At 49.9% G+C, this 17,373-nt stretch overlaps 1 protein-coding gene across 1 annotated transcript; it reads left to right on the top strand.

Annotated features, from left to right (window-relative positions):
• On the top strand, window positions 1-1,583 carry LOC138371117 (uncharacterized). Its single transcript, XM_069335939.1, has 2 exons — window positions 1-643; window positions 694-1,583. Exons 1-2 carry the CDS (start codon window positions 1-3, stop codon window positions 1,581-1,583), a joined length of 1,533 nt encoding a protein of 510 aa, XP_069192040.1.
• Window positions 1,584-17,373: the final 15,790 nt, after the last annotated feature.

Below are 17,373 nucleotides of genomic sequence, written 5' to 3'. Positions count from 1 at the left end.
ATGGAAGGTTATGGAGGGGATGTGGAAGGTCTTGGAGGTTATGGAGGGGATGTGGAAGGTCTTGGAGGTTATGGAGGGGATGTGGAAGGTCTTGGAGGTTATGGAGGGGATGTGGAAGGTCTTGGAGGGGATGTGGGAGGTCTTGGAGGGGATGTGGAAGGTCTTGGAGGTTATGGGGGAGATGTGGAAGGTCTTGAAGGTTATGGAGGGGATGTGGGAGGTCTTGGAGGTTATGGGGGAGATGTGGAAGGTCTTGGAGGGGATGTGGAAGGTCTTGGAGGTCTTGGAGGGGATGTGGAAGGTCTTGGAGGGGATGCGGAAGGTCTTGGAGGTTATGGAGAGGATGTGGAAGGTCTTGGAGGTTATGGAGGGGATGTGGAAGGTCTTGGAGATGTGAAAGGTCTTGGAGGTTATGGAGGGGATGTGGAAGGTCTTGGAGGTTATGGAGGGGATGTGGAAGGTCTTGGAGGTTATGGAGATGTGAAAGGTCTTGGAGGTTATGGAGGGGATGTGGAAGGTCTTGGAGGTTATGGAGGGGATGTGGAAGGTCTTGGAGGTTATGGAGGGGATGTGGAAGGTCTTGGAGGTTATGGAGATGTGAAAGGTCTTGGAGGTTATGGAGGGGATGTGGAAGGTCTTGGAGGTTATGGGGGGATGTGGAAGGTCTTGGAGGTTATGGAGGGGATGTGGAAGGTCTTGGAGGGGATGTGGGAGGTCTTGGAGGAGATGTGGAAGGTCTTGGAGGTTATGGGGAAGATGTGGAAGGTCTTGAAGGTTATGGAGGGGATGTGGGAGGTCTTGGAGGTTATGGGGGAGATGTGGAAGGTCTTGGAGGTTATGGAGGGGATGTGGAAGGTCTTGGAGGTTATGGAGGGGATGTGGAAGGTCTTGGAGGGGATGTGGAAGGTCTTGGAGGTCTTGGAGGGGATGTGGAAGGTCTTGGAGGGGATGCGGAAGGTCTTGGAGGTTATGGAGAGGATGTGGAAGGTCTTGGAGGTTATGGGGGAGACGTGGAAGGTTATGGAGGGGATGTGGGAGGTCTTGGAGGGTATGTGGGAGGTCTTGGAGGGAATGTGGAAGGTCTTGGAGGGGATGTGGGAGGTCTTGGAGGGGATGTGGGAGGTCTTGGAGGGAATGTGGAAGGTCTTGGAGGGGATGTGGGAGGTCTTGGAGGGGATGTGGGAGGTCTTGGAGGGGATGTGGGAGGTCTTGGAGGTTATGGAGGGGATGTGGGAGGTCTTGGAGGGAATGTGGAAGGTCTTGGAGGTTATGGAGGGGATGTGGAAGGTCTTGGAGGGGATGTGGGAGGTCTTGGAGGTTATGGAGGGGATGTGGAAGGTCATGGAGGGGATGTGGGAGGTCTTGGAGGGGATGTGAGAGGTCTTGGAGGGGATATGGGAGGTCTTGGAGGTTATGGAGGGGATGTGGAAGGTCTTGGAGGGGATGTGGGAGGTCTTGGATGGAATGTGGGAGGTCTTGGAGGGAATGTGGGAGGTCTTGGAGGTTATGGAGGGGATGTGGGAGGTCTTGGAGGGAATGTGGAAGGTCTTGGAGGGGATGTGGGAGGTCTTGGAGGTGTGTGAAAGGTGTAAAGAGGAGAGGGAGATATGAGGGAGAGGTGAGGAGGATGTGAGGAAGCGTGGAGAGCAATGAGTGAACTGTGAGAAGGAGGGAATTACAAAATTAGAAAAAAGGAAGAGAAATGTGAGTGTAGGAAGCGAAGAGGAAATGGGAGAGAGAGAGAGAGGAGAGATTGCTGGCTGATAGTCTTCTGGAGAAAATACATTTGTTTTGTCCATAAATCTTACTCCCCTTTCCGCCTCTCTCTCTCTCTCTCTCTCTCTCTCTCTCTCTCTCTCTCTCTCTCTCTCTCTCTCTCTCTTCTGTCTCTCTCTCTCTCTCTCTCTCTCTCTCTCTCTCTCTCTCTTCTGTCTTTCTCTGTCTCTGTCTCTGTCTCTCTCTCTCTCTTCTGTCTTTCTCTGTCTCTGTCTCTCTCTCTTCTCTGTCTTTGTCTCTCTCTCTCTCTCTCTCTCTTCTCTGTCTTTCTCTGTCTGTCTGTCTCTCTCTCTCTCTCTCTCTCTCTTCTGTCTCTCTCCCTCTCTCTCTCTCTCTCTCTCTCTCTCTTCTCTGTCTCTGTCTCTCTCTCTCTTCTCTGTCTCTGTCTCTCTCTCTCTCTCTCTCTCTTCTGTCTCTCTCCCTCTCTCTCTCTCTCTCTCTCTCTCTTCTCTGTCTCTGTCTCTCTCTCTCTTCTCTGTCTCTGTCTCTCTCTCTCTCTCTCTCTCTTCTGTCTCTCCCCCCCCCCCTCTCTCTCTCTGTCTCTCTCTCTCTCTCTCTCTCTTCTGTCTCTCCCCCCCCCTCTCTCTCTCTCCCTCTCTCTCTCTCTCTCTCTCTCTCTCTCTCTCTTCTCTGTCTCTGTCTCTCTCTCTCTCCCTCTCTCTTTTCTGTCCCCTCTCTGTCTCTCACCTCTCTACCTCTCCCTCTCTCTCTCTCTCTCTCTCTCTCTTCTCTGTCTCTCTCTCTCTCTTCTCTGTCCCTCTCTGTCTCTTTCTCTCTCTCTCTCCCTCTCTTTCTTTTCTGTCCCCTCTCTATCTCTGTCTCTCTCTCTACCTCTCTCTCTCTCTCTTCTCTCTCTCTGTTTCTCTCTCTCTCTCTCTGTCTTTGTCTTCTCTGTCTGCCTGTCTCACTCCCTCTCTCTCTCTCAGCGTTATGGGGGCTAAATGGGCTTCACATTGCAGGAAATCAACCACTGGAGACTATTTCTGTTGCCGGGCTGCCCAAGCCGACCACTTCTGGAAATACGGAAAGAGAAGCACTTAACATTCTCCACAGACCCGAAATCCCCCATAAACTGAACCAATTGAGGAAGTGGAGTAGACGGAGAGAGAGAGGAAGAGAGAGAGAGAGAGAGAGGAAGGAGATGGGAGAAGCAGCATGTGAGGAGTGGATGTACTCTCAGGGTACTTCACCTGCCATAGATCACTAGGACGTAATCTAGAGGGGCCCCAGCGCCTCTTAAGTCTTTGTTAAGTCCGGCCGCGTTGGTACATCAGAGGCAGAGTGAGGCATGGGTTTTTGTAGGTCTTGGAGGCGGGCGCCGGGTTGGAAGGGGGGGGGTTGACAAGCCACTTACATGCCTCTCTGGAGGGTCAATTGGTTGGTGGTTTAAGGCGCTAAGAGGAATAAAGTGGACGGAGTTATATGATGGTCTTTTCGTGTCTGGAAGAGGTGGTGGGGAGAGTTTTGATCGTACTCTCTCTCTCTGACTATGTTTATCTGCTTCTATGTCTCTCTCTCTCTTTATCTGCCTCTATATCTCTCTCTATATATATCTGCCTCTATTCTCTCTTTATCTGCCTCTATTCTCTCTTTATCTGCCTCTGTATCTCTCTATATATATATCTGCCTCTATTCTCTCTTTATCTGCCTCTATTCTCTCTTTATCTGCCTCTATTTCTTTATCTGCCTCTATCTTTTTATTTGCCTCTATTTCTCTTTATCTGCCTCTATCTCTCTCTCTCTCTCTCTTCTGTATATATATATATTTTTTGTATGTAATTACCTGAGGATAGTTACAGGATGAGAGCTACGCTCGTGGTGTCCCGTCTTCCCAGCACTCTTTGTCATATAACGCTTTGTAACCTCTGACGGTCTTGGCCTCCACCACCTTCTCACTTAACTTGTTCCAACCGTCTACCACTCTGTTTGTAAAATTGAACTTAGTAAAACTTTTCCGGCAGCTTTGTCTCCTTTGAACAAATGACCTCTTGTTCTTGAAGTTGCAGTTTTAAAAAAAAAAAATTCTTGGGGATATGATCACAACATACAAGATATGTTGTGATCATCACTCTACCACCCTCACCACCCACCTCAGGCTCCAGGGATGATGAGTGAGACCCACCAGTACTCCAGGCCCCAGGGATGATGAGTGAGACCCACCAGTACTCCAGGCCCCAGGGATGATGAGTGAGACCCACCAGTACTCCAGGCCCCAGGGATGATGAGTGAGACCCACCAGTACTCCAGGCCCCAGGGATGATGAGTGAGACCCACCAGTACTCCAGGCCCCAGGGATGATGAGTGAGACCCACCAGGCAGTACTCCAGGCCCCAGGGATGATGAGTGAGACCCACCAGTACTCCAGGCCCCAGGGATGATGAGTGAGACCCACCAGTACTCCAGGCCCCAGGAATGATGAGTGAGACCCACCAGGCAGTACTCCAGGCCCCAGGGATGATGAGTGAGACCCACCAGTACTCCAGGCCCCAGGGATGATGAGTGAGACCCACCAGGCAGTACTCCAGGCCCCAGGGATGATGAGTGAGACCCACCAGTACTCCAGGCCCCAGGGATGATGAGTGAGACCCACCAGTACTCCAGGCCCCAGGGATGATGAGTGAGACCCACCAGTACTCCAGGCCCCAGGGATGATGAGTGAGACCCACCAGGCAGTACTCCAGGCCCCAGGGATGATGAGTGAGACCCACCAGTACTCCAGGCCCCAGGGATGATGAGTGAGACCCACCAGGCAGTACTCTAGGCCCCAGGGATGATGAGTGAGACCCACCAGTACTCCAGGCCCCAGGGATGATGAGTGAGACCCACCAGGCAGTACCCCAGGCCCCAGGGATGATTGAGACCCACCAGTACTCCAGGACCCAGGGATGATGAGTGAGACCCACCAGGCAGTACCCCAGGCCCCAGGGATGATTGAGACCCACCAGTACTCCAGGACCCAGGGATGATGAGTGAGACCCACCAGTACTCTAGGTCCCAGGGATGATGAGTGAGACCCACCAGGCAGTACTCCAGGCCCCAGGGATGATGAGTGAGACCCACCAGGCAGTACTCCAGGCCCCAGGGATGATGAGTGAGACCCACCAGGCAGTACTCCAGGCCCCAGGGATGATGAGTGAGACCCACCAGTACTCCAGGACCCAGGGATGATGAGTGTGACCCACCAGTACTCCAGGCCCCAGGGATGATGAGTGAGACCCACCAGGCAGTGCTCCAGGCCCCAGGGATGATGAGTGTGACCCACTAGTACTCCAGGCCCCAGGGATGATGAGTGAGACCCACCAGGCAGTACTCCAGGACCCAGGGATGATGAGTGTGACCCACCAGTACTCCAGGCCCCAGGGATGATGAGTGAGACCCACCAGTACTCCAGGCCCCAGGGATGATGAGTGAGACCCACCAGTACTCCAGGCCCCAGGGATGATGAGTGAGACCCACCAGGCAGTACTCCAGGCCCCAGGGATGATGAGTGAGACCCACCAGGCAGTACTCCAGGCCCCAGGGATGATGAGTGAGACCCACCAGTACTCCAGGCCCCAGGGATGATGAGTGAGTCCCACCAGTACTCCAGGCCCCAGGGATGATGAGTGAGACCCACCAGTACTCCAGGCCCCAGGGATGATGAGTGAGACCCACCAGTACTCCAGGACCCAGGGATGATGAGTGAGACCCACCAGTACTCCAGGACCCAGGGATGATGAGTGAGACCCACCAGTACTCCAGGACCCAGGGATGATGAGTGAGACCCACCAGGCAGTACTCCAGGCCCCAGGGATGATGAGTGAGACCCACCAGTACTCCAGGCCCCAGGGATGATGAGTGAGACCCACCAGGCAGTACTCCAGGACCCAGGGATGATGAGTGAGACCCACCAGTACTCCAGGCCCCAGGGATGATGAGTGAGACCCACCAGGCAGTACTCCAGGCCCCAGGGATGATGAGTGTGACCCACTAGTACTCCAGGACCCAGGGATGATGAGTGAGACCCACCAGGCAGTACTCCAGGACCCAGGGATGATGAGTGTGACCCACCAGTACTCCAGGCCCCAGGGATGATGAGTGAGACCCACCAGTACTCCAGGCCCCAGGGATGATGAGTGAGACCCACCAGTACTCCAGGCCCCAGGGATGATGAGTGAGACCCACCAGGCAGTACTCCAGGCCCCAGGGATGATGAGTGAGACCCACCAGGCAGTACTCCAGGCCCCAGGGATGATGAGTGAGACCCACCAGTACTCCAGGCCCCAGGGATGATGAGTGAGACAAACCAGTACTCCAGGCCCCAGGGATGATGAGTGAGACCCACCAGTACTCCAGGCCCCAGGGATGATGAGTGAGACCCACCAGTACTCCAGGACCCAGGGATGATGAGTGAGACCCACCAGTACTCCAGGACCCAGGGATGATGAGTGAGACCCACCAGTACTCCAGGACCCAGGGATGATGAGTGAGACCCACCAGGCAGTACTCCAGGCCCTAGGGATGATGAGTGAGACCCACCAGTACTCCAGGCCCCAGGGATGATGAGTGAGACCCACCAGGCAGTACTCCAGGACCCAGGGATGATGAGTGAGACCCACCAGTACTCCAGGACCCAGGGATGATGAGTGAGACCCACCAGGCAGTACTCCAGGACCCAGGGATGATGAGTGAGACCCACCAGTACTCCAGGCCCCAGGGATGATGAGTGAGACCCACCAGTACTCCAGGCCCCAGGGATGATGAGTGAGACCCACCAGTACTCCAGGACCCAGGGATGATGAGTGAGACCCACCAGGCAGTACTCCAGGACCCAGGGATGATGAGTGAGACCCACCAGTACTCCAGGACCCAGGGATGATGAGTGAGACCCACCAGGTAGTACTCCAGGACCCAGGGATGATGAGTGAGACCCACCAGTACTCCAGGCCCCAGGGATGATGAGTGAGACCCACCAGGCAGTACGCCAGGCCCCAGGGATGATGAGTGAGACCCACCAGGCAGTACTCCAGGCCCCAGGGATGATGAGTGAGACCCACCAGGCAGTACTCCAGGCGCCAGGGATGATGAGTGAGACCCACCAGGCAGTACTCCAGGCCCCAGGGATGATGAGTGAGACCCACCAGGCAGTACTCCAGGCCCCAGGGATGATGAGTGAGACCCACCAGGCAGTACTCCAGGACCCAGGGATGATGAGTGAGACCCACCAGTACTCCAGGCCCCAGGGATGATGAGTGAGACCCACCAGTACTCCAGGCCCCAGGGATGATGAGTGAGACCCACCAGTACTCCAGGACCCAGGGATGATGAGTGAGACCCACCAGGCAGTACTCCAGGACCCAGGGATGATGAGTGAGACCCACCAGTACTCCAGGACCCAGGGATGATGAGTGAGACCCACCAGGTAGTACTCCAGGACCCAGGGATGATGAGTGAGACCCACCAGTACTCCAGGCCCCAGGGATGATGAGTGAGACCCACCAGGCAGTACGCCAGGCCCCAGGGATGATGAGTGAGACCCACCAGGCAGTACTCCAGGCCCCAGGGATGATGAGTGAGACCCACCAGGCAGTACTCCAGGCGCCAGGGATGATGAGTGAGACCCACCAGGCAGTACTCCAGGCCCCAGGGATGATGAGTGAGACCCACCAGGCAGTACTCCAGGCCCCAGGGATGATGAGTGAGACCCACCAGGCAGTACTCCAGGACCCAGGGATGATGAGTGAGACCCACCAGTACTCCAGGACCCAGGGATGATGAGTGAGAGCCGTCAGTAGCGAGGCAGGGGCGCCCCATCTCAAGACTTCCCCAGACCAACAAAACACCTTCAATGGTCCAAAGGTTCTTAGTTAACGTTTATATCTGAAACACTGTTGTCTTATATCTAAAATATATGACAAATAAATATATTATGGAATATATATAGCAATAGACACTGACCAGCGTTCAGTGTTGAGAATGTAAGTGGTTATCTTGAGATGATTTCGGGGCTTAGCGTCCCCACGGCCCGGTCCTCGACCAGACCTCCACCCCCAGGAAGCAGCCCGTAGCAGCTGTCTAACTCCCAGGTACCTATTTACTTCTAGGTGAACAGGGGGTATCAGGGCGAAAGAAATTCTGCCCATTTGTTTCCACCTCCGCCGAGGATTGAACCCGGAAATTTAGGACTACGAATCCCGAGCGCTGTTCACTCAGCCGTCTAGTGACAAAGTTATAGGCTTGATTACGGTTAAACAATGTGGTAACTTATTTTTAATGTTTGCATTTAATCTGAAATATAAGTCAGCCAGTTTTTACTGCATTATCTAAGTCGGCGTTTGTTGTATTATTAAGCCGCAGTTTAATAATACAATAAACGATAATATTACACTAATATTAATAATTAATACAATACAATAATAATACAATATTGTCTAAGTCAGTAGATAGAATAGATATTGCATTATCTAAGCCAGCACTGATATAATTCTCAAAGGCAGCATATATCTGCCAGCCAAGGCTCATCTCTAAGCCAAAGCCAGTGTGAGGCCGGGATGTGGAAGATCTTGGAGGTAATGTGAAAGGTCTTGGAGGGGATGTGGGAGGTCTTGGAGGGGATGTGGGAGGTCTTAGAGGGGATGTGGGAGGTCTTGGAGGGGATGTGGGAGGTAATGGAGATGTGGAAGTTCTTTGAGGGGATATGGAAGGTGTTGGAGGGGATGTGAAAGGTCTTGGAGGTTATGGAGGGGATGTGGAAGATCTTGGAGGTAATGTGAAAGGTCTTAGAGGGGAAGTGGCGGGCCACTTGGCACGTGCCAGTCCGCCATTACCGCCCGGCCACACAACACAATGTTGAGAGAGAAACACTCAGAGTGTTACTGAGGAAGTGTTGCCAAGCATGTGCTCACCTAATTGTGCTTGCGGGGGTTGAGCTCTGGCTCTTTGGTCCCGCCTCTCAACCGTCAATCAACTGGTGTACAGATTCCTGAGCCTACTGGGCTCTATCATATCTACACTTGAAACTGTGTATGGAGTCAGCCTCCACCACATCACCCCCTAATGCATTCCATTTACTAACTACTCTGACACTGAAAAAGTTCTTTCTAACGTCTCTGTGGCTCATTTGGGTACTCAGCTTCCACCTGTGTCCCCTTGTTCGCGTCCCACCAGTGTTGAATAGTTCATCCTTGTTTACCCGGTCGATTCCCCTGAGGATTTTGTAGGTTGTGATCATGTCCCCCCTTACATGTGTTACTGCTACTGTGACGAGCGTCGTCGACCAGTTCAGTAACACAAGAAAATTTCACACATAAAAATGCAACTACACCAAGACAACACAAGATGGAAATAAATATTTTAAACTTTATTTATAGTTTTAAAACGGATGTCATGTATAATAAGGACTATACTATGCTTAAAATATAACTTATTCGAAAAGAACGCTTTGAATTGCCCATCAGAAATACAGAGACATCAGGGGCCAGATTCACGAAGCAGTTACGCAAGCACTTACGAACCTAGGGGCCAGATTCACGAAGCAGTTACGCAAGCACTTACGAACCTAGGGGCCAGATTCACGAAGCAGTTACGCAAGCACTTACGAACCTAGGGGCCAGATTCACGAAGCAGTTACGCAAGCACTTACAAACCTGGGGGCCAGATTCACGAAGCAGTTACGCAAGCACTTACGAACCTAGGGGCCAGATTCACGAAGCAGTTACGCAAGTACTTACGAACCTGGGGCCAGATTCACGATGCAGTTACGCAAGTACTTACGAACCTGGGGCCAGATTCCACGGAGCAGTTACGCAAGTACTTACGAACATGGGGTCAGATTCACGAAGCAGTTACGCAAGCACTTACGAACCTGGGGCTAGATTCACGAAGCAATTACGCAAGCATTTACGAACCTGGACATCTTTTCTCAATCTTTGGCGGCTTTGTTTACAATTATTAAACAGTTAATGAGCTCCGAAGCACCAGGAGGCTGTTTATAACAATAACAACAGTTGATTGGCAAGTTTTCATGCTTGTAAACTGTTTAATAAATGTAACCAAAGCCGTCAAAGATTGAGGAAAGATGGACACGTTCGTAAATACTTGCGTAACTGCTTCGTGAATCTAGCCCCAGGTTCGTAAGTGCTTGCGTAACTGCTTCGTGAATCTGACCCCATGTTCGTAAGTACTTGCGTAACTGCTCCGTGGAATCTGGCCCCAGGTTCGTAAGTACTTGCGTAACTGCATCGTGAATCTGGCCCCAGGTTCGTAAGTACTTGCGTAACTGCTCCGTGAATCTGGCCCCAGGTTAGTAAGTACTTGCGTAACTACTCCGTGAATCTGGCCCCCAGATTCGTAAGTACTTGCATAACTGCTCCGTGAATCTGACCCCATGTTCGTAAGTACTTGCGTAACTGCTTCGTGAATCTGGTCCCAGGTTCGTAAGTACTTGCGGACTCCATTTGGTCACCACTTGGTCCGGGAGACATCTCCCGTTACGCAGGGTGCAGTTGCACCTCCACAGATCTCCAGTATCAGCTCTTGATACTGGTAATGGCTCAAAAGGGCCACCACTTACGGGCTATTCATGCCCGTGCCACCTTTTCGATGGTTTAATCGTCATCTTGGACACATTCATGGGAGACATCTCCCGTCACGCTGAGTGCAGTTGCACCTCCACAGATCTCCAGTATCAGCTCTTGATACTGGTGATGGCTCGAAAGGGCCACCACTTACGAGCTATTCATGCCCGTGCCATCTTTTGGGTGGCTTCATCTTCATCTTCTTCATCTGTTTAAAAACACGGGAGACATCTCCCGTCACGCAGGGTGCATTCGCACCTCCACAGATCTCCAGTATCAGCTCTTGATACTGGTAATGGCTTAAAATGGCCACCACTTACGGGCTATTCATGCCCGTGCCACCTTTTGGGTGGCTTAATCTTCATCATCATCATCATACTTGCGGACCTGCTCCGTGAATCTGGCCCCAGGTTCGTAAGTACTGGCGTAACTGCTCCGTGAATCTGGCCCCAGGTTCGTAAGTACTTGCGTAACTGCTCCGTGAATCTGGCCCCAGGTTCGTAAGTACTTGCGTAACTGCATCGTGAATCTGACCCCAGGTTCGTAAGTACTTGCGTAACTGCTCCGTGAATCTGGCCCCAGGTTAGTAAGTACTTGCGTAACTACTCCGTGAATCTGGCCCCCAGATTCGTAAGTACTTGCATAACTGCTCCGTGAATCTGGCCCCCAGATTCGTAAGTACTTGCATAACTGCTCCGTGAATCTGGCCCCCAGATTCGTAAGTACTTGCGTAACTGCTCCGTGAATCTGACCCCATGTTCGTAAGTACTTGCGTAACTGCTCCGTGAATCTGGCCCCCAGATTCGTAAGTACTTGCGTAACTGCTCCGTGAATCTGGCCCCCAGATTCGTAAGTACTTGCGTAACTGCTTCGTGAATCTGGCCCCAGGTTCGTAAGTACTTGCGTAACTGCTCCGTGAATCTGGCCCCCAGATTCGTAAGAACTTGCGTAACTGCTTCGTGAATCTGGCCCCAGGTTCGTAAGTACTTGCGTAACTGCTTCGTGAATCTGGCCCCAGGTTCGTAAGTACTTGCATAACTGCTCCGTGAATCTGACCCCATGTTCGTAAGTACTTGCATAACTGCTCCGTGAATCTGGCCCCCAGATTCGTAAGTACTTGTGTAACTGCTCCGTGAATCTGGCCCCCAGATTCGTAAGTACTTGTGTAACTGCTCCGTGAATCTGGCCCCCAGATTCGTAAGTACTTGCATAACTGCTCCGTGAATCTGGCCCCCAGATTCGTAAGTACTTGTGTAACTGCTCCGTGAATCTGACCCCATGTTCGTAAGTACTTGCGTAACTGCTCCGTGAATCTGGCCCCAGCAACCTCCGCGCCAACGCTTGAAATCCGACACAAATCCGGTTCGGTGAACGACTTAGGCGAGGCACAGCCGACCCTACGAGAACGTCAACAAACCCCCCTCGTCGCGGCCATAGATATAAAAACAAACGGGGTTCGACCCCAAGCGGAAAGAGACAGTTTTCTACCTACGACCCTAGACCGAGTCGTGCATTTTAATGATGCCAAAACAAGGTTGTTTTAGTTTGTTCTTCTTCCAAAGAGCGGTTTGTTTGTTGTCTAAACTGATGTGACTTACGGAAATGGTTCTGTATCTTTTAATAGATAATAGATAGTAATAGTTTTGTAATAGATAATAGATAGTATTTCTAAGCTATTGTAAGAGTATGTATGTATCTATCTAGAGGTTATCTAGAGATGATTTCGGGGCTTTTTAGTGTCCCCGCGGCCCGGTCCTCGACCAGGCCTCCACCCCCAGGAAGCAGCCCGTGACAGCTGACTAACACCCAGGTACCTATTTTACTGCTAGGTAACAGGGGCATATGGTGAAAGAAACTCTGCCCAATGTTTCTCGCCGGCGCCTGGGATCGAACCCAGGACCACAGGATCATAAGTCCAGCGTGCTGTCCGCTCGGCCGACCGGCTCTCTAATGTACGTACGTATATATATACAAACACACACACACACACACACACACACACACACACACACACACACACACACACACACACACACACACACACACACACACACACACACACAAACACACACACACACACACACACACACACACAGTTTCAAATGTAGAGATGATAGTCTATCATATCTACACACCGATAGTCTATCAGTGTGAGAGACTGTGTGGTGTGTGAGACACTCGTGTGTGTGTGTGTGTAGGGACTGTTGTGGTTAGCACTTTGTCAAACATTAATATAAACAACTTTACACTTATGAAGACTTTTCCAAGTTTTGGAAAAGAGGTTTTAAAATACTCTGAAGTCTTTCTTAGTCTGGAATGCTTGGCAAAATTTGTATAAATTGACTAAAAGTCGCTAAGAAAGAGGTGTGGAAGATGTGGAAGAGAATACAAATGTGGAAAGTGAATATTGAAATGGAAGAGAACCCAGGACCACAGGATCATAAGTCCAGCGTGCTGTCCGCTCGGCCGACCGGCTCTCTAATGTACGTACGTATATATATACAAACACACACACACACACACACACACACACACACACACACACACACACACACACCCTCTCTCACAGAACCACAGAACCCGTTCCTATATGTTTCCTTCAACTTAATAGTCTTTTTAACGTTTGGTGATAACTGCTAATAGTTCTAACGAGAGGAATTATTGTGTGTATAAATATTTATATATATTATAAATATTTATATATATTATAAATATTTATAATATATATAAACTAAGTTATTCTGTATATTCCTATATGTATATATATATATATATAGGAATCATATTTGTATATAATACAAATATTCCAAATATATTTGGAATATTTTTGTATTTTTATTTATGAATATTATTATTATTTATATTATTAACAATATTATTAAAATATTAATATTTTATTAATATTTTTGAATATTTTGTTATATTTTTAAATACAAAAGTATTTAATAGAATTATATATATATATATATATATATATATATATATATATATATATATATATATATATATATATATATATATATATATATATATATATATAATGTTTCTGGGTGATACGAAGAAGAAGAGAAGGTGGAGGAGCCAAACAAGAAATAACTCTGAGGATCCACCACCAATTAAATCCAAATTACAAAGGTAAATTGGTTTTCACTTGAGAGTATCACAGGGTCAACATTTTACACCAAGTGGCTGTTGACCTCACGCCCGGCTCCCGACACCCAATTATCTCACATAATGGCATTACCTGCTAATTGGTCCAGTTCATATACCCACCTCTAGCCTCCCCAGTCCTCCCATTAGCACTCATTCTATTCCTCTGGCATCTATCCACTCCCTCTTAACCCCTAGCCCCAGTCCCAATCCCTTGAATTGGCCCATTCTCAACCCCTAGTCTCCCTCTAATCCCTAGCCCCACTCCACTTTATCCCTAGCCGAGTACTCTGCTACTCTATCCCTAGCATTATACTCTGAGAGAGACCTCTATCAACATCAGAGGCCCGAGACTGTTCAACACGCTTCCACTACACATAAGGGGCATAACTGGCCGACCCCTCACAGTGTTCAAGAGAGAACTATCAACATCAGAGGCCCGAGACTGTTCAACACGCTTCCACTACACATAAGGGACATAACTGGCCGACCCCTCACAGTGTTCAAGAGAGAACTATCAACATCAGAGGCCCGAGACTGTTCAACACGCTTCCACTACACATAAGGGACATAACTGGCCGACCCCTCACAGTGTTCAAGAGAGAACTATCAACATTAGAGGCCCGAGACTGTTCAACACGCTTCCACTACACATAAGGGGCATAACTGGCCGACCCCTCACAGTGTTCAAGAGAGAACTATCAACATCAGAGGCCCGAGACTGTTCAACACGCTTCCACTACACATAAGGGACATAACTGGCCGACCCCTCACAGTGTTCAAGAGAGAACTATCAACATCAGAGGCCCGAGACTGTTCAACACGCTTCCACTACACATAAGGGACATAACTGGCCGACCCCTCACAGTGTTCAAGAGAGAACTATCAACATTAGAGGCCCGAGACTGTTCAACACGCTTCCACTACACATAAGGGACATAACTGGCCGACCCCTCACAGTGTTCAAGAGAGAACTATCAACATCAGAGGCCCGAGACTGTTCAACACGCTTCCACTACACATAAGGGGCATAACTGGCCGACCCCTCACAGTGTTCAAGAGAGAACTATCAACATCAGAGGCCCGAGACTGTTCAACACGCTTCCACTACACATAAGGGGCATAACTGGCCGACCCCTCACAGTGTTCAAGAGAGAACTATCAACATCAGAGGCCCGAGACTGTTCAACACGCTTCCACTACACATAAGGGGCATAACTGGCCGACCCCTCACAGTGTTCAAGAGAGAACAATCAACATCAGAGGCCCGAGACTGTTCAACACGCTTCCACTACACATAAGGGACATAACTGGCCGACCCCTCACAGTGTTCAAGAGAGATTTATCAACATCAGAGGCCCGAGACTGTTCAACACGCTTCCACTACACATAAGGGACATAACTGGCCGACCCCTCACAGTGTTCAAGAGAGAACAATCAACATCAGAGGCCCGAGACTGTTCAACACGCTTCCACTACACATAAGGGACATAACTGGCCGACCCCTCACAGTGTTCAAGAGAGAACTATCAACATCAGAGGCCCGAGACTGTTCAACACGCTTCCACTACACATAAGGGACATAACTGGCCGACCCCTCACAGTGTTCAAGAGAGAACTATCAACATCAGAGGCCCGAGACTGTTCAACACGCTTCCACTACACATAAGGGACATAACTGGCCGACCCCTCACAGTGTTCAAGAGAGAACTGGATAAGCACCTACAAAGGATACCTGATCAACCAGGCTGTGACTCATACGCCAGGCTGCGAGCAGCCGCGTCTAACAGCCTGGTTGATCAGTCCAGCAACCAGGAGGCCTGGTCGACGACCGGGCCGCGGGGACGCTAAGCCCCGGAAGCACCTCAAGGTAACCTCAAGGAAGCCTCCCTTCCAATCCCTAGCCCCACTCTCATCCCCTAGCTGGTTAAAGCAGCGGCCGTCCTCACACTAGGCTGGTTAAAGCAGCGGCCGTCCTCACACTAGGCTGGTTAAAGCAGCGGCCGTCCTCACACTAGGCTGGTTAAAGCAGCGGCCGTCCTCACACTAGGCTGGTTAAAGCAGCGGCCGTCCTCACACTAGGCTGGTTAAAGCAGCGGCCGTCCTCACACTAGGCTGGTTAAAGCAGCGGCCGTCCTCACACTAGGCTGGTTAAAGCGGCGGCCGTCCTCACACTAGGCTGGTTAAAGCAGCGGCCGTCCTCACACTAGGCTGGTTAAAGCAGCGGCCGTCCTCACACTAGGCTGGTTAAAGCAGCGGCCGTCCTCACACTAGGCTGGTTAAAGCAGCGGCCGTCCTCACACTAGGCTGGTTAAAGCGGCGGCCGTCCTCACACTAGGCTGGTTAAAGCAGCGGCCGTCCTCACACTAGGCTGGTTAAAGCAGCGGCCGTCCTCACACTAGGCAGGTTAAAGCAGCGGCCGTCCTCACACTAGGCTGATTAAAGCAGCGGCCGTCCTCACACTAGGCAGGTTAAAGCGGCGGCCGTCCTCACACTAGGCTGGTTAAAGCAGCGGCCGTCCTCACACCAGGCTGGTTAAAGCGGCGGCCGTCCTCACACTAGGCTGGTTAAAGCAGCAGCCGTCCTCACACTAGGCTGGTTAAAGCAGCGGCCGTCCTCACACTAGGCTGGTTAAAGCAGCAGCCGTCCTCACACTAGGCTGGTTAAAGCAGCGGCCGTCCTCACACTAGGCTGGTTAAAGCGGCGGCCGTCCTCACACTAGGCTGGTTAAAGCGGCGGCCGTCCTCTCCAGAAGCATTCATCAACTTTAACATACTGTGTATTAACCATTGGTTTGTTCTCATATATAAATTAATATTATTGTACATAAAAGTTTTATGTATTGTTAGGTTAGGTTAGGTTAGGTTAGGTTAGGTTAGGTTAGGTGTTTAGGTTCTGTTGGCGATTATTTCTATTTGTAGTATATGGGTGAAGCATATTTTTAGCAACCCGTCCTCAGATCATGTCCATTCCATCCAGCGGTCGACCCCAAAGATGCATTCATCAATTTTAAATTAACATGATGTTCATTCAAAACAGGAATTTTCTCATATAAATCTTGTTACTGTGCATATTTAAACATTGGTTAGTGTTAGACCCCACATACACCAGTATGATCATACAGTGGCTGGTGTATGATGTCTTCTAACTGTATAGTGATATCTTGACTGATTAGCCTAATATCACGAATATTTTAATATCTAATTAATCTTCTTTCGACAATATACTAATAAAAATTGTGTATATATGTATGTCTAATATACCCATGTATATTATATTTCTGTACCATAAGTATTTGCCTTGTATGTGTGGATATCCTTGAAATGTAGTGAATAGTAGTAGCCTAATGTTATGTAGCTTGGAAAACACCATTATGTACTTATATATGGGAATGCTACATATTGCTGTATAGAACATACTATGGGTATTATGATGTTGAATGTATACATTTAGGTCTCTGGTGTATTACTAACATGTATACTGTGAAATATCCATTTCATTATTCTTCATTGCATTGTCCCCTTGTCATATTAGTAATTTACATTCTGGTACTGTGAGATGTATACCACAGAGACAAGGTTTTGTTACTTATTTTGGTACATGATGCTTTACATTGTATTCATGTATACTTATGTATACCGGCTGACCAGTAACATCTTGATATCCTCCCTTAACCCCCCCCCCGTCTCCTCTCCCCCCCCCCTTGCATACGGGTCCCAAGCCAGTGCTACGGACCAGGCCTCCTTTAAGTTACACGTCCCCAGGAAGCAGCCCGTAGCAGCTGTCTAACTCCCTGGTACCTATTTACTGCTAGGTAACAGGGGGCATCAGGGTGAAATAAACTTTTTGCCCATTTGTCTCCGCCTCCACCGGGGATCGAACCCGGAACCTC

The sequence above is a fragment of the Procambarus clarkii genome, chromosome 4 (assembly GCF_040958095.1).
Source record: "Procambarus clarkii isolate CNS0578487 chromosome 4, FALCON_Pclarkii_2.0, whole genome shotgun sequence".
Lineage (NCBI taxonomy): Eukaryota > Metazoa > Arthropoda > Malacostraca > Decapoda > Cambaridae > Procambarus > Procambarus clarkii.
Note: the sequence above shows the minus strand (reverse complement) of the source record. Positions and strands in the feature narration are given on the sequence as shown.